General features: G+C 45.8%; 3 protein-coding genes across 6 annotated transcripts in view; 2 read left to right on the top strand and 1 right to left on the bottom strand.

Annotated features, from left to right (window-relative positions):
- Window positions 1–7,650, top strand: part of MAP3K20 (mitogen-activated protein kinase kinase kinase 20) — a 101,738-nt gene extending 94,088 nt beyond the window's left edge. For both annotated transcript variants that reach the window (XR_010369261.1, XR_010369260.1), the window contains exon 22: window positions 7,525–7,650. The gene's annotated coding sequence lies outside the window, so the exon portion shown is untranslated. The remainder of the gene's footprint in view (window positions 1–7,524) is intronic.
- On the top strand, window positions 2,000–23,881 carry CDCA7 (cell division cycle associated 7). Of its 3 annotated transcripts, none has more exons than XM_064434418.1 (10): window positions 2,000–2,575; window positions 7,525–7,650; window positions 8,036–8,146; window positions 9,535–9,786; window positions 10,161–10,238; window positions 19,695–19,886; window positions 20,324–20,464; window positions 20,896–21,045; window positions 21,629–21,765; window positions 22,074–23,881. In XM_064434418.1, the coding sequence occupies exons 1-10, from the start codon at window positions 2,558–2,560 to the stop codon at window positions 22,102–22,104; spliced, it is 1,236 nt and encodes a 411-aa protein (XP_064290488.1). In that variant the 5' UTR covers window positions 2,000–2,557; the 3' UTR covers window positions 22,105–23,881. The 3 variants fall into 3 exon arrangements, with proteins under 3 accessions (XP_064290488.1, XP_064290487.1, XP_064290486.1); XM_064434417.1 differs by lacking the exon at window positions 2,000–2,575 and adding an exon at window positions 5,854–6,078 and having other exon boundaries at window positions 19,698–19,886; XM_064434416.1 differs by lacking the exon at window positions 2,000–2,575 and adding an exon at window positions 5,854–6,078.
- Window positions 10,821–19,557, bottom strand: LOC135308866 (uncharacterized). The gene is made up of 2 exons (XM_064434419.1): window positions 18,780–19,557; window positions 10,821–12,572 (listed from the first exon to the last, which is right to left on the bottom strand). The coding sequence occupies exon 2, from the start codon at window positions 12,549–12,551 to the stop codon at window positions 11,250–11,252; it is 1,302 nt and encodes a 433-aa protein (XP_064290489.1). The 5' UTR covers window positions 12,552–12,572; window positions 18,780–19,557; the 3' UTR covers window positions 10,821–11,249.
- Window positions 23,882–25,423: the final 1,542 nt, after the last annotated feature.

Here is a 25,423-nt window from a genome sequence, read left to right as displayed (position 1 = left end):
AGATTAACAGCTCAGAGGACAGAGGAATGGCGCCGGCAGGCAGTGTCCCCCTGGAGAAAAGGCAAACTGGGGCTACAGCCACCAGCCCTTCCCTGCGGCTGCCCACAGCCCCTGCCCGGGGCCACAGCCTCCTCCGGGACACCTCCGGACACCTCCCCTGGACTCCTCCCGGGCAGCTCCGGCGCTCTCTGACATTGTGCTGTGTAGAATGCAGTGGCTTACTGTACCTGGGGCTCAACACTTACATTCCTTTTCCTGCCTTAGCAGGCAAAGTGAGGGCTCCCTGCAGCAAAGAGGGCATTTCCCTCATGCTGTGGAAAAATTCCAAGGGCTTGAAAACTTGAGCTGTGCCCCAGGGACCTCTGGCAGACACTAGCGAGCCCTGAGGGAGGCTTTCTACTCACTCCCTCCCTCCTGGGAAAGCTGCCTGGGGAGAGGGGTCCCTAGGGAGGAGGTTGTGCCACCACCTCTCCTCTCACTCTCATCCTCTCCCAGCAACCACATCTTGCTGAAGGCAATGCAAACCAACACTTGCAAAAAGGCAGTGGCAAAGCTTCTATAAAAGGGCAAAAAACCAGACTACAGTAAGTATTTTGGTTACTTCCTGATAGCCTTCTGTTTTCCACAGCTATACATTTGCAGAATGTATAGCACAGTTTATGATGTGACTTAATGTAATTTGTGTTTTCAAAGGAAAATAAAAATCAAAGCCCAGCAGTGAAAGGGCTGGGATCTTGCATTTTTGAAAGTGGCTACTGCATATCTAAAGCAGCTACTTTCGATCAACATTTTTTGCTATGCATTTTGTGGAATGGCTACAGGATAATCAAACGAGCATTGTAATTACATTCCCATAATGTGCATCATAATGTTCTAGGCTCCAAATGATTTGCTATGACTTACCTTTGGAATAACCATTAAGGTTTCTATCAACAATGACCACATTTCAGCCATTCTTTTAATGCACCAATAGATGTAGTATCAACTGCACTTTTTCTGACACTGACTTGTATTATTCCTTCGGTTTTCCTTTTCTTATTCTTTCAATTTTTGTGGTCTTGCCAGTTTGTTTCAAAGAAACATGGTATCAGATAGGATTGGACATGACCACCTTCAATTCAACGTGCAGGATGCATTGGCACCCAGACTTTACTAACAAGAAAAGCACAAGGAGACACAAACCTGTTAAATTAAAAGGAGAAAATCTATTTCTCCTCGGAGAGAGAAAAAAGGAAAAAGATACTAATTGCATTGTGGAGGTATTTTATGGAGCTGGTACAGTTGGTCTTACTAGAAACTGATTGTATATGTTATATATTTAAACTTATATTTATTTTACAAAATCTGATTCTGCCTATCAGAGCATAGTGTTGAAGTATTTACATTAAAAAGGTATTCCATAAAAATTCACATCCAGCAAATATGTAGAGATCTAGCTGTAATTAAATCTCCAAAAGTGGCTATCCTCCTGCTTCTGTGTAACAACAAGTGTGTCCTTTCTGGATTGCAATCAATAGCAGGTTACCTGATTATACACCTTATTATGTCTTGTATAGTAGTGTGAGGCACTGGAGGGTGACATGTGAACAAATAGGTATGCTTGATCAGATCTTTTCAAGAAACACACCTTACAGGAGAGAGAAAAACAATTAGTGTGTGTTATAGGTTACCGATTTACAATTTACATCATAAATCAATGTCTGATTATTTTAATGCAAAATGTTTTTTAGCTTCATTTTATTGCACTAATGGTTTCAATAACACACTATAATTTTCTCAGATGAAGAGGTGATTGGACAGCTCTTACAGAAATTTTTAATTACTGTCATTAGTGGCTGCAATATTTTTTTTCTATGGACCTAAGATATGTGTTACTGCATTATACTGTGGGTACTCTGTGGCCATGAGAATCCAAACTCTCCCTTTCCCCTTAAATGCTTGCATCTATAAACATGTGTCACTGCACAAATCTCATCACAATAAATACTAGCATCACACAAACATTAACTGGTGTATTCACATGCTATTTTAGGCAGGTGTGGTGGTGCATCCCCACCCTTGGGCCATACTGTGATTTCAGAAATACTCATTAAGCCTTGGCCTTGACAAACACCACCTGGGCTAAGCTCTTCTTGAGCTTATCAAAAACACTGCCTGCTCACAGGAGCTTATGCTTTCTAGTGAGGCTGGTTTTTTAAAGAACAGCCTTGAAAACTGATTATTCTTGCCTGAATAAAAGCCCAAGTGGAACAAGATTTTTGTCACCACACCTTTAAAGAAAATTACCAACCCAAATTGTGGCCAGGATGGAAAATTACTATGACTAAAACCAACTCTTTTGTGAGCCTATAAAGAGCAGTCCTAAGTGAGACCCTTTGGGCCCTCCTGGGCTGCAGCTGTGGCCAGCACCTGTCCCTGAGTGGGGCCTCTCAGAGCCAGCCAACTCTTGTGTTTGCCATACTTGGGGGACCACTGCCCGTCACCAGCAATGGGCCCTGGGCTACCCCCACTCCTTGAGATTCAACCCTTTGCCCACTGAGAAGATGCAGAGAGAAAGATGAGGAAGGCATTTGATGTGAGTACTTTGATGAATTCAAAGGGAATTTTTCAAATGTATATACCTTGTATGTAGTCCTTTGGGTCTGTGTGTGAGTATGCCATAGCAGATGTACTAGCAATGTTGCCCTCCTAGATTCTTAAGTACTTTAGAATTGTAAGCAAGTTATGTCTATTACTGAGTTACTGTTGTGCTACAGTAAATTCTATAAGAATATTTTTAAGCACTTTTTAAAAGTGCTGTGTAAGTTTAAGTGCCATTAAAACTTTTAGGCCTAAGCCATTTTTCAGCTGTGGGGCTAAGTTTGGCAAGGAAGTCCATTCTGAACCTAGTGACTCAATGGGAGGTTCTCCCTTACTCTTTTTTATCCTTACTCTTTCTCAGCCTTACCCTTTTTCCATTTGGATATTTTTGGTTGATTTTAGTTTTAGATTGATTTTAGACTTCAGTATAATTTTTCTCTGTGTGCTTTAACCATCTAGTAAATAGTAGAGTGAACCTTGCCAATGAACTTTGTCAAGCTTTCACTTTGATATTAAACATTCTTTTGCTGGTACCTTTGCCAGGGATTCTTTGAGTGCCCTAAAACACTCATTCACAGCAGCAGGTAAAAATGTATTGCTTCAATTAAAGAAAAAAAAAAGGGGGGGAAAAGAGCATAAAGAATGCTGAGTCTTGTTAAGATAGGAAGTGTGTAGGAGAGCCAGGGACAGGGCAGCAGGAGTCCTGCCTCCAGAGAGAAAAGCTGTGTTACAATGCCAACAGCCGAAATCCGTGGGGTGACACGGAGGACAGCATTTGTCCTTTGTCCCCGCAGACTAAAGGTCACACCTATTGTTTCTGACAATGGAGCTATTGTTGGAGGTCCATGTTCTTGCTGCTGCTTGAAGCTCCTGACATGTAAACAACTTTGCTTCCCCCAGATAAATGCAGAAAGTGTTGCACACAATCTCCTGCATGTCCCTCCATGATTCCAGCCTATTCCCCTAGCAGGTCTTCCAAGGGCTGCTACCACGTAGTGACAGCTCATTTCAAAGACAGAGAGACCTTAACAGATTATTTTCTTGAAAACACCTGATAAAACACTCCAGATGATCTTTGCTGACATGTGAGCTCTGAGGGAAGAGCTTGCTGGTAGCACTGGACAGGCTATGCAAGACCCTGACTGGGGGACTGAACAGGCAGGGATGTTTTCCTCCACTCCCATTAGCCTAATTTAAGTGTGGCTGAAAATGTAGTGTTCACCTTTGAGTTTAGCTTTGCATGTCTTTAACTACTGTTAATATCTAGATGTAGGACAGTGGTGCTGCCTATGTCTTGACAAACACAGAAAAACTTTTTCCATCCTGGTAAAGCCAGTTGGTAAGATTGTGGTGTCCATCCACCCAGGGCACCTGGGCCTGCAGGGCAGAGCAGGAGCATGCAGGCTGTGAAGGTGAAAACAGGGGAGATCACAGTGTCACAGGTCACAACCACCATCTCCTGAGTTAGAGACCTTAATTTTCTGGTACCCTTGCTGTGTGCTGTAGGAAGGGAAGCCTCTGCCCTTCACATACATCCCATTTCTCTTTTCCCTGTCCTAAGCTCTTCTCCCCAGTCATCTGTAAAATACGTGAGCTGATATACACATTTTTCAATAAAATAATTATTTTTCACATATTGAAAAAAACCCTAACAATACAGTTCACGAAATATCCTGTCTGGATTCCCCACAAAGTCTCTGCTCTGGCCTATTAATTTGAAAGCCATTTGAGTACATATGTAGTTTGAAGATTGGAAGAATGCTGTTTGCATTAAGCATTAAATGGACAAGTAACTGCAGTCTGAAGTTCTGCTTTAGTTAGTGCCATCAGCACTCCATAACATTTCATATGATGCTCTTGAAAGCTGTGAAGGTTGGCTACTTCTCTAGTAAAATTCTGATAATTGTGATGTTAAGGGCTTTTACTGTTCATAAACTGAATCTCTTCTTCCATGCAAGTAAACTGGTATTTGTAGATATCTTTTTCTGAAAGAAGTAAAAGTACATCAAAATTCAAAAAACATTTCCCCTCTTCCCAACTGAGCTGTCTTTTTTGGAAGCCAGGTGGGTGGCAATCCTCCACTAATGTGGATTTAGAGGAATGGAGTGTGGTCTGGTCTCTGGAGAACTGGTTTAGTTCATCTGCTTTTGTGTGTGCTGAGAAGCCAGCAGTGCAGGTAAGTGTGTAATTATGGGCTTATTTAAAATGGAGATTCTTTTACACGACAGACTGCAGCACGTGCAGGAAGAATAATGCCCACAGAAAACAGAACACCTCCGTGAGGGCTCTTGTACCCTATTGTGCTGTAGGCTATTTAGAGGCTTTGGCTCAGGGATGATTCCTGGTTTGCCTTACACGGGCACAGGGCTGCACCTGCACGCGGCCTCCCGCTGATTGCAGCGGGACTCGCCTGCTGCCAGGGAGGCACCTGGAAATGCTGAGCAGCAACACTTGCACTGCTATCCAGCCCTGCTCAAACCACAGCATAAACAGGGGATTATAGCGAACACCAGGGCCACAAATCCCACACAGCTTCTTCAGGGCTTCTCCCGTTACTATTGCTGCCAAATACCACGTAGCTGTTATTTTGCTGTGCTTAAGGGCTGTACTTGATTTAATGTGCTATTATACATGTTACCAAAAATGGTTTAAAATGACTGATCTATTTTCTTCTGGCCTGTCTTCAAATAGTATTGTGATTTCAGAGGGCAAGGCAGCCAACTTCTTTGTAAAATTCTGTTCAACTGCTGTTACCCGAGGAGCAGTGGCAGTGGATCTTGAGTCTCCTAACGCTGATCTGAGGGGCCCTGGAGAGTGATCCCGCATTCCCCTCGGGACTGTGGGCAGCCTGCGCTGCGGGCGGCTGTTCTGGCACTGCGCTCGTACCACGCTGCTTGGCAGGCGGTGCCGGCTGCGGGCACTGCTGGGGCAGCCAGCACACGGACGCTTGGCTTTATTTCGTGGATAAGCCCCACCGCCCTTGAAAACTGCCAGGTTTAGGGAGTTTATTTCAGAGTGAAGCCAACCTAGGTTTGGCATATAAAATTATTTAAAACCAAAAAAAGGAGAGCTAAAAAACACGGAAGCTTCCCAGCTGGCTCCGGCAGGGCAGGGGCGCGGCCCCCGGCGCCCGCCCCCCTTCTGCAGCCGAGTCCCGCCACGTTCCGCCCGGGAGCTTTTCGCGCCACAGGCCAGGCCCTTGCAGCTCCACAAAGCCTACACCGCGAATAGAAAAAAAATAAAGGGGGCCTCCTCAGTGGTCCCTTCGGGGGCATCCCGGGAGACCTGATGAGCTCCTTAGCAGAGGCGGGCGGGCGGGCGCAGGGGGCCCCGCCGGTGCCCGACCCCGCGGGGGTGTGCGCTGCATCTGCCAGGACGCGGGCGGCAACGCGGGAAAGGCGCCGCCGGCCCCGCCCCCCGCGGTCCGGCCGCTTTGGCGCGAACCTTCAGTTCCCGCGCTCGCCCGCCGCCGCCAGCATGGCCCCGCCGCGCCCGCAGGTGAGCGCGCCCGCGGCCGCCGCTGCCCGCCCTCAGGCCGCGGGTCGCTGCTGCTACGGAGAGCGGGGGGGAGGCTGTGGCGCTTGCCGCCGCTCTCGTGGCGCTCCGGGGTCTTGAAACCCTGGGCAAGCCGGACTGAGCCGTGCTGCGGAAGGCTGGTGGGGGGGGTCTTTAGTTTGGGCACCTCAGGGAGAGGGACGTCGGGGCATCCCCACCACTCGGGCCGGCAGCTCCGGGTCTCCTGCCCCGCCGCGGTGCTCGGGCGCCCCGTGCATGGCGGTGCCCTTGCCCGCCTAACTGGGGTATGAAACTCGGCTTGAGAGCCGCGCTCGGCGGGGAGCTGGCGGCCCGGAGCCATGTGCCCATCGCCCCCGCCTCGCCGAGGGCGCGGGGCCGGTCGTGGGGCGGTGTTGTGGGGAGCGGCCCCGCGCGGCAGGGACGGGACGGGCGGGAAGGAGCACAGGGGTCGGCCCGGCCGCGTGTGTGCGCGGCGGCACCATTTTAGCGGGGGCGGGGAGAGGCGCCGGCCGGGACGGGCGCGTTTGCGAGCCCCTGGCTAGCCCGGGCCGCCTGGGCTGGGCTGCTCCATGCTGAAGCCCTCCCGGTGCCGCCGGCCCGCGCGTGGCTCCGGGCGCGCTCCCTCAGCCCCTTTGTGTCCGGGGCCGGCCGGGCCGCGCTCGGTGCTCGGCGGAACTGCGGCGCGAAAAGCCGCACGCAGAGCGGTGCTGAGGAGGGGCGGAGGGCCCCAGGCTGGCCCGGGTCGCTGCTGCTTAAGCCCCGTGTGTCCGGCGTTTGGCCCGGGCGCTGGGCCCGTGCAGCGCCTCAGTGAGGGTGCTGCCCCCGGCCTGGCTGCCAGCCGGCCTCGGGGGATACAGTGGGTCGCTGCCAGCAGAAACATTTCCCGGGAAAGGAAAACCTGAAACCCATAAAAAAAAGTCTTCTAAATCGGTGGCAAAATGAGCAAAACTGCAAGCTGCTTTGTCTAGAACGGATTTGTTTCAAATCTGTGGGTAGGATTCTGTGGCCCTTCCTTAAGAGCTGCAGAGTGTTTGTTTACCTCAAACTTAAAGTAATAAGTGAATCAAAGTAGATTTCTAGGTACTTTTCTTGTACTTGCACTTTTTTTCCATCACTGGCTATGATGACTGGGGAATGGCATGATTCATGTGCTTATTTCCACTTGCCTGTTTGTATAAAAAGAGTATTCTTAAATACGGAATGAAACTGATCTGTAACAATGATCAGAACTGTATCAGAGTAAAAACTATTGTCATTCCTAAGTTTGAGATTTATTTCAAAGCTGATGTTTGTTTTCTGGCTTGCATTCATGGTTGCTAAACATCCTAAAATGTTTAAACTTCCTAAGCCTCAGTACAAGGATATTCTTAAAAGCTACCATGCTGCAGTAGGTCTCTTGTTAATGGTGTTGCTGTTGTCCTTTTGTAGCGCCGAGGTCGTTCAGGAGGGAGAAACTTCACAACCTTTCGAAATACGAAACTGATTCCCATGGAAACATCCTCATCCTCTGATGACAGTTGTGACAGTTTTGGTTCTGATAATTTTGCAAATACAGTAAGTACAGTACAAAAACAAATAAGATCATATGTGCTGGACTAGTGAAGATTGCAGAAATGTAAAGCTTATAATGTAAAACTAATTGCTCTGCTTATGTTTTTGTAGAGCAGTTATAAACCTGTGCTATATGCTGTAATTTCATTTCACTCTTCACTTGTGCTTCTAGGTGGTAATTGTTGAAAATAGATTAGCTATCAATTCTGGCCTTTGATATGTCACCTCACCTAATGTACCTGGTAATTTACAGCTGTGGTTCTAAAACCACTTGTGAAATGCCTAACTTTTTTTTTTCTTTATTAAATAGTTATTTGGTGGTACTGCATTTATAAATGTTAATAATTTTCCATACTACTTAAATTAAAGGCTGTTTTATTTTTTGTAGAAATGCAAATTTAGGTCGGATATTAAAGAAGAATTGGCAAAAATTTTTCATGAAGCCTCTGATGATGAATCTTTCTGTGGCTTTTCAGAAGATGAGGTTCAAGGTGCATTGGTAAGACAGTTGATTTTTGTTTCCTATTTTATATTTAAATTCTTACACATTCTTAATTGGAAAGTCATGCCAGCTTCAGCTTGAAGTTCAGTGTTTCAGAAGGAAGCATAATTTCATTTAGTAAAAAGTTAAAGTAGCCAAAGTTTAGGTTTTTTTTGGTCTCCATGAAGAGCGCTTGATATGGAGCTTTAAAAATCTGCCATGTGTATTTTGAAATATACCTCTTAAAACTGTCCCTGCTGGATGTTACTCTGTTGGAGCCTAGCATTTGTGGTTTCCTCAATATGAAATGTTAGGCTAGCCCATGGACTGCAGCAAGCCTCAGAAAAATTCCTGTGTGTCTTGACATGCAGTCAGACCTTCACAGGGAACGCTGTGCATCTTTCAACAGTAGAGAAATAGTCATAGGTGGTGAAGTCTGCCTTCCTGCTTTTCCTTACATCAGTTTTATTGCTTAAAAAGATCAGTAGTTGATATTCAAAAGAGAAACTGAAGTAGTTCCACATTTGGCAAAGCCAGATTTGTCATAACTTCAGCACATGCTAAGAAATGAGTAGAAAAGAAAAATGGCTAATTGGATGAAATCACATCTGAGTTAAAACACAATTGTAAAGAGAGTAAGGAGGAGACAAATCTGGAATAGATAATAGAAAAAAAGGCAGTAACTACACATAATGTGCAACCAGAATCACATACCTGCTTAATAAAAACCCTGTGTAAATAAAAATGGCCATTTGATATCCATTCTTACTGCTGATCAAAGTAAGACTGTCTTGTTGTGTCTAAAAAGAAAAATCAAAGCCTATTGCATAATGAGCTTTTAACTAAATAATTTATGTCCTCACTGAACCATTGGTTCTTGGGAAATTTGTAAGCAAGACATCAGAATTTGAAGATCAGAAAATACTGGGATTTTATTAATAATTATGTCATTGGCTGGCTCTAGAAGGTGAGATGACTGTACTTGACAGCTTACGAAATTGGGTTTGACCTTGTGCAGACAACTGCATACTGCAGCTGGCTTTTTTTTACAGCCAAATGCTATATGTAGCAAAATTGAGCCCTTTGAGTTCTCTTTCTCATAGCATACACACAAACTGGTTTTGCTATTAGACCTACAAGTGAGAGCTAAGACTGCTGCAAATACTACACTCCCTTTCCTGGTGTGTTTGGCACAACCATGTAGGTCTCCCGGAGAGGTTGTTATCCCTGTGTCCCCTCTCCTTTCTTCTTGCTCCAAAATACACTAGAACACTAGGACTGCCTGTCTGGATTTCAGCAAGGTAGCCTCTTAAACTACTCCTAGACAAAATGTTGTCCACTGTATTTAACTGCAGAGCAACTCTCCTGGATTTAATTTACATGCTACCATTTTGGTTTGTTAACAGAAATTGGAATCAGATTCAGATGAGAATGATGCGAGTGCTGAAAGTGAGATCAGTCAGAGAGGGCAGAAATGCTCTGTTCCTCTGAAAGTAGCCATGAAGTTTCCACCTCGAAGATCAGAGAGGAGGAAGAGTGGCATGGAACCTGTTCCTGAAACACCGATGCCTGCTCTAGATTCAGACTCTGACACTGAAGAAAATGGTGCTATGTTTTTAGAAAGAAGAGCTTTAAACATAAAAGAAAACAAAGCAATGGCAAGTACTCTGTCTTCCTGTGGACTGGCCCTTTTCCCCCCCTCCCTTTCAACTCTTGGGGGAACCTCTGTTTAAATTTACTGTAATGGGAATTGTGTGAATGCATTAAGATGAATTTGCATTCCTAAAATATAAATCTGATACTTTACTGGCATATGAAAATCCATAGGCTGTAAGCCTAACGACATAATAAGTTTTGAGCATTTCCAAATTACTTACAGTCACTAAAACATAAATAAGACATAAATGTAAAGAGTTGAAGAATGACTGCATTTCCTATAAGTAATTGTACTTTTAGCCAATTGCCCTAGTAGTCTGTAATAGCACATAAATACCCTTTTAAAGCTCTGCTTCATTTTTCTTTCTCTTGTTAGCTTGCAAAACTAATGGCTGAGTTGCAAAATGTTTCTGGTATCTTTGGTGGGAGAAAATCGTTGCCAGCTGTCAGTCATGTGAGTATGAACTTACTGGATTTGCATTCAGATTTCTAAGAGTCAAATTCTGACATTACAAAGCAGGATTTTCAATGTAAAAATTTAATAAGCTGTGCAAATCAAAGTCCAGTTTGAATTATATTGCTTTCTAAAACAGGTATCCTCATTTTGTAATTCTCTTTTGATTTGCCATGGTACACAGCAGAACAGATTAATTTATAAAGGTTAAGTGTCTCCACAGGCCAATAAAACCAAATGAGGCGCTGTGTAAATATGTGTTTATACAAAGGCTGGAGATGAGGGAGGGCAGCTCAGACCTGAATATTCTGTGAGTTTGGAGCCTTGAAAACACCTGGCATTTAGTCTTTTAAGTAGGCTGGGTTGTGAATCAGCAGTGTAATGAATTTCACTGCTGATGTATTTGTAATTTGGATGAAGATTAGAACAACGCTAAAAATTGCAGCTCCTCACAGGTTCTGCTGCTTTTGACTATTTCTCAGTGACTAGCAGAATGCCTAACACGAACTTGGTTGGGATCTCCTTACCTTTGGTTTTCAGACTGGGACAGGGATAGACGTGTCTATGGCCCCCAGGGCAGAAGCCCAGCGGGGAGGCCGGTTGTCCAGGATAGCTCAACGAGGGTCCAGGATCGCCCAGCGGGGGTTCAGGCAGCCCAGGCAGCTATAGTGATTTGCAGCTCAGCTCTTTAGTGATTTCAGCTCTTTTAGCATGCCTGGGGCCGTCACCCTGGGTATAGCCGCAGCAGACGCAGAGAGAGAGAGAGCAGCGCTGTCTGGGTTCCGCAGGGTTCTTTTATTGGGGTCTCCGCGAAGGGTCCAGGGACAGCTCTCCTCTCCCGAACCGGGCAGAGCTAGGGGTTTTTATACCTTATAGGGGGATTGAAAACTGTCCAATAGTAAGGGTCAGGGGAAAAAGTGGCCTATGGATCTACAGAGAGATAACAGGGTCCGAAGGCGGAAGAGAGGGGCTTCTAAACCCTTAGTCATGCTGACTTTGGTATTTCCTAGCTCAGGCTTCTGACCGCCAGGGCCTTGCAGGCCTTGTGCCTGCTACAACTCCACTTTCTGTATTTAGAAAAAAGGCGTTCCCTATGGTTCTTTTAAAACAATGGACAAGGCATGAGAACATAAGTAACACGATGACAATTACAAGAAAGATCCACAACATTCCCTTAACCAAAGATGCAACCCATCCTGTTAATCCCCATTGACCGAAGAGGTCATTGACCCAGTCTGGGGTCTGTTCTACTTTTAAGTCCTTCACAAGTCCCTTCAGTTTCTGGATGTTGGCGTGGATGGATTCCGAGCGTGAAGAGAGATTGAAGCAGCACATCCCTTCGAAGTCCTCACAGCCATGTCCGTGGGCAAGCAGCAGGAAGTCAATCGCTGCTCGATTTTGGAGGGAGGCATGTCTTGTGGTTTCTTCTTCCTTTAAGAGATCACTCAGGGCAGCAGAAGTAGCGTTAGCTTGCTTACTGAGCCAGCACCCAAGGTGATTTATGTCACCCAGGGCCTTAGCTGCAGCTACCCATGGTAGGAATATAGAGACCGCTATCTTTTTAGGTTTGTTCCAATCGTATAATTTGGGATCGCAATTTTCATCAAATGCTGTGTAGGACCTTTTGTGGCGTTTTAACTCGCTCTCTTTTTTCCAATTGTGCAACAAGGTGATATTTGGAGTAAGGGTGGAAAGTTTTCCTAGGGTACAGGGACCTCCCTGGAGTCGGGAGGGGATCCCAGCCCATACTCTGTCACCACAGATGAGAAACGTTCCCTTGGGTAGAATTTTGGGATGGAGAGAGGACACAGAGATCACACGAGCAGTGTAATTACACCAATCGTGAGGGTTGTAGGCTTTGTTAATTGGTGATATGTCTTTTCGGTATGTGTTTTTGTTCAGATCAATTTCAGGCAAATTATTCTTTGGACGTCTAAAGTAAAATTTGACACAGAATGTGGCCTTAGAGGACCCCAATAGATCCAATTCTTGAGGTTCCTCAAGAGCATTGGGCAGTATTTTTGTCCACTGGTCCCAAGTTTCTACCTGGTGGGGTCTCTTACCTGTGGTGCGGAGAAGCTCTGAATTATAGGCGGGCCAATCATCGGCTACAAAAGGAATTCCTACTAGACATGTGGAAAGTGGGTTATCAACGCTCCCCATGGATAAGCACATGTTATCCTGTTTTAATGTTCTTGCTAAGGTTACCCAGACATTATGGCTCGGCTGTGGGCCGATCCAACCGACGGCACACGGCACGGTGAGGAACATCCAGGCAGCAGTGAGGACAGCGCCAACGGAGATATTTTTCATCTTTGGGCAGGAATGGGGCTTCTGATAGGGAATATAAGCAAAACTTGTTATTTTTATGGTAGGAGGGGAGGGTTAGGGTTCCTTTCTTGTTCCTTTCCTCTGTTCCTTCCACCTCCCCCCTTTTATTTTTAGGTTTTTTACTGTTTTTTGTTTTTGTTTTTTTCTATGGTGCTAAGGGTGGGGGAGTGGGTAAAAGGTTAGAGGCTTTAGGTAAGGGTTGATAAAAGGGACAATAGGGTTTTTTAGGGTAAAAAGGGTAATAACATCTAATTCAGAGAACAGTTTGTTTTCAGGCTGTGCCTGGCCTAGGGCTTGATGCCTCAGAATGTTGTTCAGCTTTCTGGTTTGTCTGCTGCTGTGTGATGGGACAGTCGTCTCCTCCACCTGTGGATGTTTGGCGACGTCTTCGTCTCCAGGCCGAGCTGGTCTGGTTTTGAGGAGGTCTCGTGTTTGACTCAGGAGGATTCTTGTCACTGCTTGTGGAAGTGGTATTTGCAGTGCCTAGGTATGGTTTTATGTTTTTCCCTGGGTACCATCTTGGACCAGATGGTAGCAGAACACACGCGTATCCTCTTCCCCACGTGATGAGTTCGAAAGGTCCAGAGACTTTATGTGTTTCTGGGTCCTTCACCAGCACAGGTGGTTTCTCTGTGAGCTTTGCTTGGGTGGCATTTGCAAAGTGGCGAAGTATTGGTGGATCAGGCTCTGAGGTTGTACAGTTCAGGAAGTTGATGACATAGAGAGCCTTGCAAAGTCTTTCAACTGGAGAAGTGATTTTTGTTCCTCTCTGTTGCTGATTGAGGACTCTTTTGAGAGTCTGATGTGTCCTTTCCACGATGGATTGTCCTGTGGGGTTTGCAGGTATACCTGTCTTGTGTTGTATTCCCCACTCACTGAAGAACTCTTTTAACTTACGAGAGGTATAGGCAGGTCCATTGTCTGTTTTGATCTCCTTTGGTACTCCCAGGGTTGCAAATGCGAGGAGAAAATGTTTTATGGTGTGCTGCGCAGTTTCTCCTGTATGTGTTGATGCAAATACTGCTCCTGAGAATGTATCAACCGATACATGCACGTACTTTGACCTTCCAAAAGGTGCAAAGTGGGTTACATCTGTCTGCCACAGCTGGCAGCTGTTTAAACCTTGGGGATTGACTCCCGTCCCCATAGATGGTATTTGGTAGTTTTGACAGTTCGGACATGTGGCAACAATAGCTTTTGCCTGATCTTTTGAAATCTTGAACATTCTGATAAGGGCAGGCACATTTTGATGAAAAAATGAGTGTGACAACTTTGCCTGGGCAAAGATGTTAGGGACATTAGCAGTCTCTATTGCCATGGCTAAGGTGTCTGCTTTCCTGTTCCCTTCTGCAATGAAACCTGGGAGGTCAGTGTGTGACCTCACATGCATTATATAGTAAGGTTGTTTTCTGTGGGAAATTAAACGTGTTAATGTGGAAATCAATTGGTATAACTTTGGATTGGAAACCTCTTTGAGAAGAGCATGTTCTGCTCTCATAGCTATGCCAGCAACATAAGCTGAATCTGTGACCAGATTAAAAGGTTCGTCTTTGAATTTCTCAAAGGCTCTGACAACAGCTGCTAATTCCGCAATCTGTGGAGATCCCTCCACTATTTTTATGTCAGATTCCCAATTTTGGGTCTTAGGGTCCCTCCATGTCATTACCGACTTGTGGGATGACCCTGAGCCATCTGTAAAGACGGTTAGAGCTTTGAGAGGTGTCCTACTTTGGACTAATTTTGGAGTCAGATGAAATGTCACATCACGATTAAAAAGCTTATGTTTTGGGATATGCACTGAAATTTGGCCTGTATAGCTGTCTAAGGCATACTGGAGACTCTCATTGGTCTGGAGCAAATGTTCCAGGTCCCCAGTGGTCATTGGCAAATATATGCATGTGAACTCACACCCTGCAAGGGAACGGAGGCGAGTTCTAGCCTTTTTTATTAAATGTGCCATAATTTCTTGGAAGGTGGTAATTGTTTTTGTGGGTTGGTTATTTGTAAAGATCCACTCCAGGATTAGTAGAGGGTCTCGAAGTTGAGTGTCCCATTGGAAAATCAGTCCATAGAACCTAGGTGCTTTTCCCAGAATGACGAACTGGAAAGGCAGGCTGGGCTCGAAGCGATGGGCTTTGCGTGAAGACAGGGCTTCTTGGACCTTGGTGATGGCATCTCGGGCCTCTGGTGTTAGAGTGCATGGAGAGTCCAGATTCTCCTTGCCCCGAAGAAGGCTGAACAGTGGAGCGAGGTCCTCTGTTGTAATTCCTAGCAGTGGACGTACCCAGTTGATGGATCCGCACAGACTGTGTAAGTCTCTCGGGGTTTTTGGGTCGTCTCGGATGGCGAGCTGCTGGGGTACGATGGTCCGTTCCCGGATCTGGAGTCCAAGGTAAGTCCATGGATTGGTGTACTGTATTTTGTCCTCACGGATCTCAAATCCTGCCTTTTCTATGGTTTCAATAGTCCTTTTAACCGCTTTGTCCAAGTATGTTTTTTCTGGTGCACAGACCAGGATATCGTCCATATAGTGATGGATGATCGCATTTGGGAATAGGTTCCGAACAGGAGACAGGATGTGAGCAACATACCACTGGCATAGACTGGGATTGCATCTAAGTCCTTGAGGAAGGAAACGCCAGTGATATCTCTTGAGTGGAGCCTCTCTGTTAAGAGAGGGAACGGAGAAGGCAAACCGTGGAGCGTCCTGGGGATGCAGCGGGATGCTGAAGAAACAGTCTTTAATATCGATGATAGCAAGTGTCCAGTCTCTAGGCAGCATCGATGGTGAGGGCAGGCCAGGCTGAAGGGGACCCATGTCCTCGATGACCTCGTTGATTTTGCGAAGATCGTGGAGGAGCCTCCACTTGTCCGTTCCAGGCTTTTGTAGTACGAAGACTGGAGAATTCCAAGGGCTGGTGGTCTCTACGATGTGGCCTTTGGCGAGCTGTTCATCCACAAGGGCATGTAGTGCGCGCAGTTTGACTTTAGAGAGGGGCCACTGCTCGATCCAGATCGGGTCATGGCATTTCCAGGTGAGACGAGGAGTGTCTGGCAGTGCGCGCTCCTCAGTGGCCCCAATTAGAAATCCGGACTGGGAATACGTAGGGAGGCTCCCCACTGACATAAAATGTCCCGTCCATACAAGGTGATGGGGGCCCTTACCACGAATGGGCGGATGGTTGCCAACTTGCCTTCAGGCCCTTCGACGAGGATGTTGTTCTTGCTCCGCATGGAAACTGTAGCTCCACCGATCCCTGTGATCATGCCTGCCACAGGTTGTAGCTCCCAGTGTGCTGGCCATTCTGAGCGGGCGATGATGGTCACGTCTGCACCGGTGTCCAGCATCCCTGGTAGGTGGAACTTCTCTCCTCTGCAGGTAAGACCGCACTCGATGACAGGCTTACTCGGTCCCACAACTTGTATCCACATTGCTGTGGGGTTGAGAGGAAGCTGTTCCCTGTGATTCTTAGGGAGTAGAAAGGCCTGTGCAAATGGGGTACCCTTTGGAAGAAAATATGGTAAGTCTGTGCAGTACACCTGGACAAAGATTTCTTGTCCCGGGTGCACTGTTTGTACTTCTGGAACAACAAATATTTCCTTTGGGGTATGGAGAGAATCACCTATAATTAGGATGTTAGAAGGACCTCCTTTTGGCCCACGTTTGCCTGTGGGAACACGATAAACATTGTTATTTTTAAAGTCAATGGACAGTGCAGTTACCAGCTGACGGCGCGTTCCCTTTGGTATTGCTCCGTGTGTTGGATCCTCCTCATGTGGTCTGGAATCTCCTGGGATGGTGCGTGACTGGGTCTGGATGGCCTTTGATTTGGTGTCCTTGCGTGGGGCCCCACCACGCTCCGATGGAAGTTTCCCGGACGCGGCTGATAGTACTGCTGATTCTGGGGCCTTTGGTGGAAATTGCGAGGGTACCTGGGAGGTGACCTCTCTGGACAGTCCTTTATAAAATGTCCAAAATCTCCGCAGTGGTAGCAGCGGACCTGGTCTTTAGAAGCTATTACTGCATATGCACTAGAAACTCCTTCTGCAACACCCTTAGTAACTGCTTGTGCCACTGTATCTTCAGTGGACAGATGGCGTGTGCAGCTTTCCAGCATTTGCTCTATGGTAGGTTCTATGTCCATGGGTAAGGCTCTCAGAATTGTTTTACATTTTTCATTCGCATTACTCATGGCAAGTTTACACAACAGTTCTTTTCTTGCCTCTGTGCTCTCTATTTGTTTTTCCAGAGCATCCTTAATTCTATCCACAAATTTGATAAAGCTTTCATCTATTCCTTGTTTGATAGTAGAAAAATATTGGGTGGGGGTAGAATCATCTGGGGTGAGAAATAAAGAGGTTTTTGCTGCTATAGCCACGTCTTGTAATGTTGCCTTAGGTAAAGTATCAGCTTGGTCAGAGGGTTTCTGCAAATCCCCTTCACCAGCCAGCTGTTCGAGTGTAAAATTTGGCTTATCAGCATCTGCAGCATAGTTATCTGATAATGTTTTTAATTGCTTTTTCCAATGCCTTTCCCAAAGCATGTACTCGGCGGGAGAAAGGAGGCACTGGGCAATATTTTTAATATCGTGGGGTACCAGAACATGTGCTGAGAACGTAGCTTCTAGGAAATTTCTAAAAATATGTGAACTTCTACCATGTTCTGTGGCTGTATTTCTTAATTGCACAAGTTCTTTATTTGTAATAGGTTCCCATGTCTTTCTATTAGTGGCACCTCCTTTTTTCCCCTTCTTATATTCTACTGGAAAGGCAGTAATTCTCTGAGCTAACTGCCAGTCCCCTGCCTGTGTGGCTTCCATTTTTATTTTTGCCCAAGGATCAACATATTCTATTTCCAAATCAGAATCGCTGTCACTGCTGTCATCAGATGACGAGAAGTGAGAGCTATCAGGTCGTGCCTTATGTTTCTTATGGCTGGCTGGAGCTGCATTTGGCAGAGGTGCCTGTGGCTGGACCGGGTATAAGGCAGCACATGGCAGGACGTGGCTACACGTGGCACATGGCGGGGTGGCCGTGCAATGCGTGATACAGCATGCACAGGACTGGGGGGCGTGGGGAGGGGGGGCAGAACTGAGGGAAGTCTGGGGGGTCCCGACCGGGGGCTGCGGAGCGTGGGTATGGGGTTGCGCAGCGAGGGTATGGGGGCAGGGGGTATGCGGGATGGAGGAGGCGGCGGGACTGGAAGAGGGTGCGGCGGATACAGGGTGGCTTGGGTCAGGGGCGGATACGTGAGCGGGCACGATTCCGGCGGCAGGCAAAAGCGCGGTGGTGGGGGGGGGGCGCGGGTACGCAGGCGGGCTGATCCCGTGCCGCAGCAGGGATGATGCCGGGGGCAGGGAAAGACGCGATGGTAGCGGGGGGGGCGAGGGCGGGAGGGGGGGCGGACGCGGCAGGGAGAGGAGGGACGGCAAGGGGGGTGGGGGTGGCCCCAGTAGGGTCGGGGGGAGCAGGGGGAGGGGTGGGGTTTGGGTCAGTCCCGGCGGGAACTGGCGCAGATGCTCTCGGAGATAACGCAGAGCAAGGAGGCGCGCAGGGTGTGGCTCCCGAGGGGAAGGCGGGGGGGAAGAGGGGGTGGGCAGGGGCCGTGGGCGCCCTGGGGTCGGGGGGTTGCGGCGCAGATGTCAGGACACTAGGACCCAGCGGAGTGCTGGAATCCAGGGTGGAGGGGGTGTTATCTCCTCCATTAGCATTTGAAATAGGCGCTTCTGTTAAGTGAGATAAGAACTTTTCGTTTCGTTCGACAGAAGTTAGCCCTGAGATTAAAATCTTTTTGTTAGTTTTTTCTACAGCTTTAGTTATAGCGTGGAACATAGGTAAAAACCGAGTTACAGAAAAGTCTTGGTTAGTTTGAAACTTATATATCGTGGTCCCAATTGTATCCCAAAAGGAGTCTAAGGTAATAGTCTGTGTATTAGTATCTGGGAAGTGGCAGAGAATCCATTTTATAAAACGTTTCAGGTTAGTTTTTGAAAGGTTACCTTTAGAAAAAGAAAAGTTGTTAGAAGATAGGATTTCTAGGATTAGGGAATATAAATCTCTCTCGTTCTGGGATCGTTTCAACGTACTAAGCTTTGATCCCATGTTTCAGTTCCCGCCAGCAGAAAAAAGAGAAAAAAAAGAAAAAACCCAAAAAAAAAGGACCCGAGGAAAAAATATTTTTGCGCGCAAGAGAGGCTGTGTTAAACTTACACTTTTCAGCCTGTTGTGGGTCAAAGTTCTGCTGGGGGTCGTCTGCTCGTCAGCCTCCGCGAACACTCGCGTGCCCAGGTGTCGTTGTTGCGGGTCGGCTGACGTCCTGTCCAGAAGAGTCCTTCTAAAACGAAGAGCTTCTCCTTCCAGGATCTCTGGCGAGCGGAGGCAGTGACAATTTCACGAAGAAGTGCTGCTCCTCTGAAATGCCAGGTCCGGCATTCAGTTCCGCGGCCAGGCTATCACGGCGGTTCAGATGTTGGCCCAGGGGCCCCCCGCTGTTCGGGCGTCGGCTATGTTCGGAGCGCCAGCTATGGCCCCCAGGGCAGAAGCCCAGCGGGGAGGCCGGTTGTCCAGGATAGCTCAACGAGGGTCCAGGATCGCCCAGCGGGGGTTCAGGCAGCCCAGGCAGCTATAGTGATTTGCAGCTCAGCTCTTTAGTGATTTCAGCTCTTTTAGCATGCCTGGGGCCGTCACCCTGGGTATAGCCGCAGCAGACGCAGAGAGAGAGAGAGCAGCGCTGTCTGGGTTCCGCAGGGTTCTTTTATTGGGGTCTCCGCGAAGGGTCCAGGGACAGCTCTCCTCTCCCGAACCGGGCAGAGCTAGGGGTTTTTATACCTTATAGGGGGATTGAAAACTGTCCAATAGTAAGGGTCAGGGGAAAAAGTGGCCTATGGATCTACAGAGAGATAACAGGGTCCGAAGGCGGAAGAGAGGGGCTTCTAAACCCTTAGTCATGCTGACTTTGGTATTTCCTAGCTCAGGCTTCTGACCGCCAGGGCCTTGCAGGCCTTGTGCCTGCTACACGTGTCTTTGGAAAAGACGAGAGGAAGGCATCTTTAGGGGAGGAATTCAGTAGAGGGTCAGGAGCTATCTGTGTTTTCACCTGTTTCATTAGGGGCTTTTAAACATTAGCAGGGACCAAAGCGACTTCCAAGGCGTTCGTTGCCCAAATGTGCCTTGAGGAGGAACCCAGACCGGAGTTCTCGGCCTCACACAAGGTCCAGGTCCTTGATTGAAGGTCCTCCTACTGTTGTACCAGAAGAGGAAGAAGATGACCCATACATCTTGGTGAGAAGAAGAAAGATGTCTGATGAATACCTGGAGGTATGATGAAGATCTAGTTCTCCTGTTGTGGGTTGTGAGGGTGGTTTTGTATGAAGGTTTCCCTTCAAGAAAATAGTGATTCATAGAGAGTTGATGGGGTTTATCAGTATGCCATGGCCTTAGAGGAATTAAGAAAAAAAAAAAAGAAAAAGGCATCTTGTATGTGCTCTCCATTTCCCCTTCCTTGTCCTTGAAAAACCACTTCCTCTTGCACTCCAGCAGGAGTGAAGCAAGATCAGTAGCATCACTGCACCCTGAGGGGGACAGATCAAGTAAAGATGCTAAAGCTGCATCCAGATCATATGTCTGTACAAAGTCTGTTATATCTTGCTTGGATATATGATGGGTGTTTGAGACTTCAGCATTGCTGTGAAGATCCTTGCTTTTGTAGTTTTTGCTGAAACTAATACTGCAAGTATTGTGTCTTTGCTATTCAGCATGAAGCCCGTACTCCCAGGAGGGGTCACCGTGGTGCCATGGCTTTTCCACATGTTGTGCGCCCAGTTGAGGACATAACAGCAGAAGAGCTGGATAATATCTGTGGATCTGCAAGAGAAAAAGTGTATAACAGGGCCATGGTAAGAATATTCCAGCTTTGTGATATGTGTACTTTGTGAAGTCATTTTTTTGTTATTCTATGTTTGTTTTAGCATCAAATAGGATACACATCCTGTCACTGAGAGAGAGAATGTGATTTTTGTAAGAAATATGTCCAAGATCTTGAAGTGTCCCTTCTTATTTTTGCCTGAATTTGTAGAATGACTTTTACCAAGCCAATTAGCTTGCTTTCACTCTGGAACAACTGTAATACCTAAGTGATAACCACCCTGGGAAAGTGATTACCAGACACTGAAGATGCAGTGTTAAAACCGTCTTGGTTCAAACTTGCAAGGTGGCTTTCTGTTTCGGGATAAGCACTGCTTGCTGCCAAAGAGATTTTTTTCAATGCTTTTTTTCTCCTATCTAACATGCCATCTTAAATGTCCTGTTTGTTTTTCCTGTGTTCTAGGGATCCACCTGCCATCAGTGTCGCCAAAAAACCATAGACACCAAGACAAACTGTCGTAACCCTGACTGCGTGGGAGTGCGGGGCCAGTTCTGTGGGCCGTGCCTGCGCAACAGATACGGGGAGGATGTCAGAACAGCACTGCTGGACCCGGTAGGACAGTGCTCAGTGGTGGCTTTTTGGTCTTGACTTCCTCAGCCAGGGGTATTGGTCGCTGGCAGCAGTGGTTTTAACAACTGCTTACAGTGCTGTAGTACATTGTGCACTCCTGGCTTGGTTTACCCTGAATCACAGAACTGTGTTGTGTAGAGCTTGTTGTATTTACTACTTCTGTGGTTTTAATTACAGGAGTGAAGTAAGAGAACAGAGCAGCAGCTAAAATATTCTTGTGTTTGAGCATCAAAATAGTGTTCTCTTTATTATTATCGCTGCATTAGTGCTTAATACCCTAGGGAAAGGAACTGTATTGTGGACAAAGTGCTGCTGCTGTGGGCTGTGATGTAGGAGTTAAAACAGAGTGGAATGCTTCCTGTGGTTATGTGCAAGGCAGGCAATGGAGAGCTTAATCCCCTACAGACTGAGGAATTTGTACTCTTGTACTGGTTTAGACGACTTTATGCAGTGCTGATGTTCACTGCAGAGCTCAGTGTGTAGCAGGGCTCTCTCCTAAGTTCTGAGTTACATCTGACATAGCATCTCAGCTAAAAGGGCTTCTTGTCATCTCTCTTCTGTGTAGACATGGAGGTGCCCCCCATGTCGTGGAATCTGCAACTGTAGCTTCTGCAGACAGCGAGATGGCCGATGTGCCACAGGTGTCCTGGTCTATCTGGCCAAGTACCATGGCTTTGACAATGTCCATGCCTACTTAAAAAGGTGAGTGTGCCATTTTGTCAGTGGTATTGTTGCATTAAGTGGGGTAAGCATCTCAAAAAGTGGGAGGGAAAAGATGTCCACAGTCTAGTTTGTCAGGTAAATCTCAAGATTACTCTGTGCTGCCTCCAGAAGCTGAGATTTTGCCCTATGATTTTTCTGATACGCTGGATCTTACCTGAAACGAGTGATATATCCACTCTGCCTTTTAGCTCTCAATCTCAGTGTGTATTGTCAGGGCTTCTACTAATTGGTCCAAAGAGTTTTCAGTGTTTGCTACAAGCTGACTCATGTTTTTACTTGCCTTTCAGTCTGAAACAAGAACTTGGAATGGAAGACTGAAGCTGTGACTGCCTTTAAATTACATGTTCTTTCACCAATGTAATATTATTGCCTGCAGTGAATTGTTTAATCAAATGAGATTACAAAGTGCCTTCTCTGCTTCCCTTTCCTTTTGGGTAAAAAAGGATAAAAACCTTTCATTTATTTCAGTGTAAATCATACTTGGGAAAGTTGTTTAATGCAGGTCTTCACCCACAGGCTATTGTTTTCTCTTTAGACAACTTGTCAAATCAGATAGCATCAGTCCTTTTTTTCATTATAGTAACTTCTTTTTTTTCTTCCTGAAGGGAGATGGGGCTTTAAGCCATCAGTTCCACTCATGCAGCAATCTGTGCTGCAGGTTTACTTATGCTCCAAAATTGGTTACAAAAAGATAGAGATGTTCTGAAAACTTGGGTGGTTTTCTCCACAGAACAAAGCAGCCAACTTCTGCAATACAGGCACTTCATGATAAAATGGAATTGTAGAATTCTCTGAAACAACAGCATGTTCTTAAGTTCAAAAAGGAAGCCCTATAAGTCGCAGCTGAGCAGTCTCCAAGCACTAGTATTTGGTTTTATAGAGTACTAAAAGGCCATTTCAAGGGAGATTCTCTGAATTTAAAAATGCAGTAGATGCTGTTTGACATGGCACTTTGTGTTTTTGCTCAGATGAGAGAAGGCCACTTCTGAAAGCTTCCACAGCACTAGCATTGCCTACTGGTGACAGTGATGGGAATGTGCTTGTATACATTGTGTAGTGACCACTGTCTAAAACAGAATGTTCCATGTGTTAAATTATTGTTTTGGTGGACTCACTTTTCCCTGTCACTGCTGCAGCTGCAGAACTGCTTTGCAGAGTCAGCAGTGGTCCTGGGGAAGAGGGATACCTCCAGACCAGGGCTTGGTCAAGCAGAGGGGTGGCAGTTGGTGTGGCTGTTGGCCATCTTTGAGTGGATGAAAGGTGGTAACTTGTTTAGTTTGGTTATCAGGAAAACAGGCAATGAATGTTTCTGTATGTGGCTCTTTGTGATTGTGGAAGGTTCTTTCACATGACATTTGTGAAATGTAAGTACAGCAGAAACGGAGCTGAACAATTCTGATACACTGAGCACATAGGGGTCTCCTGTACGCTGTTGTAAAAAAGAAGGTGCCATGAAAGTTGCATCCAGAGAACCATAATGTGTGTAAATGTGCTTAGTTTTGTTACAGAAACTACTGTGTAAGCTTTGTATAAGGTTTAGAACGAAATGCTATAAATAATGTACAGTTGAATAGTCGAAGAATCATCATGGGTTTACACTTCTGTGCCTGTGCAGTATTTGCACTGTGTGTATACAAAATGATCCACAGTTCATACCTTTCTGGGAATTGCATCAGTGTGTGTGGGAGGGGAGGAGAGAGGAATTTAGAAACAACAGATATTTATGTCTCAGACTTGCAGTTCTGTTTCATAAATCATCTCTCCTATTGAAAATCTCCTGTCCTCTCTTAGTCTGTTTTTATAGTGTGAATAGCTGTGCAATCTGAGGTGTGGAGAGCGCTCTTCCCCCTAGGTACATTTTGTGAAGAAGGACCTCATTTTAGAAATACATGTTCTGACAGATAAAAGTGGTTGGGTTTTTTTTCCCCTCCTAATTGCTTGGCTTGCCTTCTGATTGCTAGAGTGTGAAAGTACTGTGCTAAAAGCAGACCCTTGTGTTATATTACAGAGACTGCTGTATTTAGATTTACTCAGATCTACACTGTTCTGTACAAAATTCTTTATTTTGAAAATAAAAATTTTCAATTTTAGAATATTCTTGTCTCTGAACTGGTTTTGAAAAGCCTGTTAGAGCTGTACTGCTATTTTACCACTTTCAGGTGAACTTACACTGTGAAATAAAGGAATTGGTTGTACCCATCATATCTGGGGATCAGTGGGACTTGGACATCTTACCATCTCTGGCCCTGTGTTCCTGAATCAGGCTTGCTCTGATATTCCTGCTGCTTGGAGTGAATTGTTCAGTACCTGGTCATTAAGTGGTGATGGTCAAAATACAGAGTGCTTAGTTAAGGCTTAATAGAGGCTCTAGGCAAATGTGCTTTGTGCTTTACCCTTGTGCTTTTTCTCTACTTTTTTTTTAAGCCACATGCCTACATCCTGAGTTGACAAGGATGAGGATCAAATTTTGGACATGAGTTGGAGTAATGTGTCTGCCATTTAAATTTACTTATTTATTTCTTCTTTTACAAACAAGCTCTTCAGTAGCCTCTCAGGAGCTCTTTCCTGGAGCAGAGAATTACCTGAGGGGCCTTGATTGCATGCTGATGGTGAAGACACTTGTGCTGCTTTTGTGCCCTGGGTCTAGAGACTGGAGTTGCACGAGGCTGTGGCAGAAGGTTACACAAAAAGCTGCAACCTTCTGTAGTGAGAGGAAATGGGAAGGAAGTGATCCAGCAGAGTGACTGAGCTGTCCCAGATAGTCTTTACTGGTAAAATCCTCATCTTGTTACTCTCACCTAAAAGCTGTCTTCAGATGTGCCTGTCATCACACTGCTTGTGATGTGAGAATAAATTCATATTTATGAATTGTGTAGGATGTTAGTTTGTTTAATGTGATGATTTTGAGGTGTCTAAATACATCACTTTCCCCAAGCCCCTCTACCACAGTTACTTAAGTGCTGTTGATGTGGACCTGAAAAACAGTTTTTAACAAGCTTGTGATTTATAAGTGCAGTGAATGAGCAGCAGTTTAGGAAACTTGAGAGGAAAAGGTCCTCAGCAACCAAAGATGCATGGAAATAGGGTATCACTGTGTAAGGAAGAACAAAAGAATGAAGCTCATATGTGATGTAGAATGACTATTAATTTATAATTGAAAAAGGCTGCATGAGTTGACATTTCCCCACTACTCAGCTTTAGAGCCAGGTGATCTTGTGCATAGGTTTGAAAAAAACTTTTTTAACGTCATATAATAATTTATAATGAATATATATTACATACTGATCAAATTGGTCATAACTTCCTTATTATCAGAAGATTTTCTTAGGCTGGTATATACTAATATATATGTTGTTTGCTTTTTTCCCATTCCATTTGCTTTTTAATTAAGCCAAACACTGAAGCATTAGGTCTCTTCAAATCTTGAGAAAAAAATTTTTTTCTTCCTTAACAATTAAACTTTTTTTCATTATATGTAAATTAACCAGCATGGCAGTGTTGCTTCACAGGCTGAAGAATACAGTAAACATTGCAGAGCAGGACACTTGGCTGCTTAACCAGTTATATTAATGTAGGGATTGGAATTTTAACTTTGAAAACCCCCCTCTTCCTTCCTAGCCTCATGTGCTGATACGCC

This window comes from Passer domesticus, chromosome 10, assembly GCF_036417665.1.
Source record: "Passer domesticus isolate bPasDom1 chromosome 10, bPasDom1.hap1, whole genome shotgun sequence".
NCBI classification, from domain to species: Eukaryota; Metazoa; Chordata; class Aves; order Passeriformes; family Passeridae; genus Passer; species Passer domesticus.
The sequence above is the reverse complement of the archived record's forward strand: the minus strand, read 5'-3'. Positions and strand labels throughout refer to the sequence as shown.

Coding starts and splice junctions, on each gene's coding strand:
- CDCA7 (XM_064434416.1), top strand. CDS start 5,869: ATGAGCTCCTTAGCAGAGGCGGGCGGGCGGGCGCAGGGGGCCCCGCCG. Junction 19,887..20,323: donor TGTCTGATGAATACCTGGAG/GTATGATGAAGA, acceptor TTTGCTATTCAG/CATGAAGCCCGTACTCCCAG. Junction 20,465..20,895: donor AAGTGTATAACAGGGCCATG/GTAAGAATATTC, acceptor CCTGTGTTCTAG/GGATCCACCTGCCATCAGTG.
- LOC135308866 (XM_064434419.1), bottom strand. CDS start 12,551: ATGAAAAATATCTCCGTTGGCGCTGTCCTCACTGCTGCCTGGATGTTC.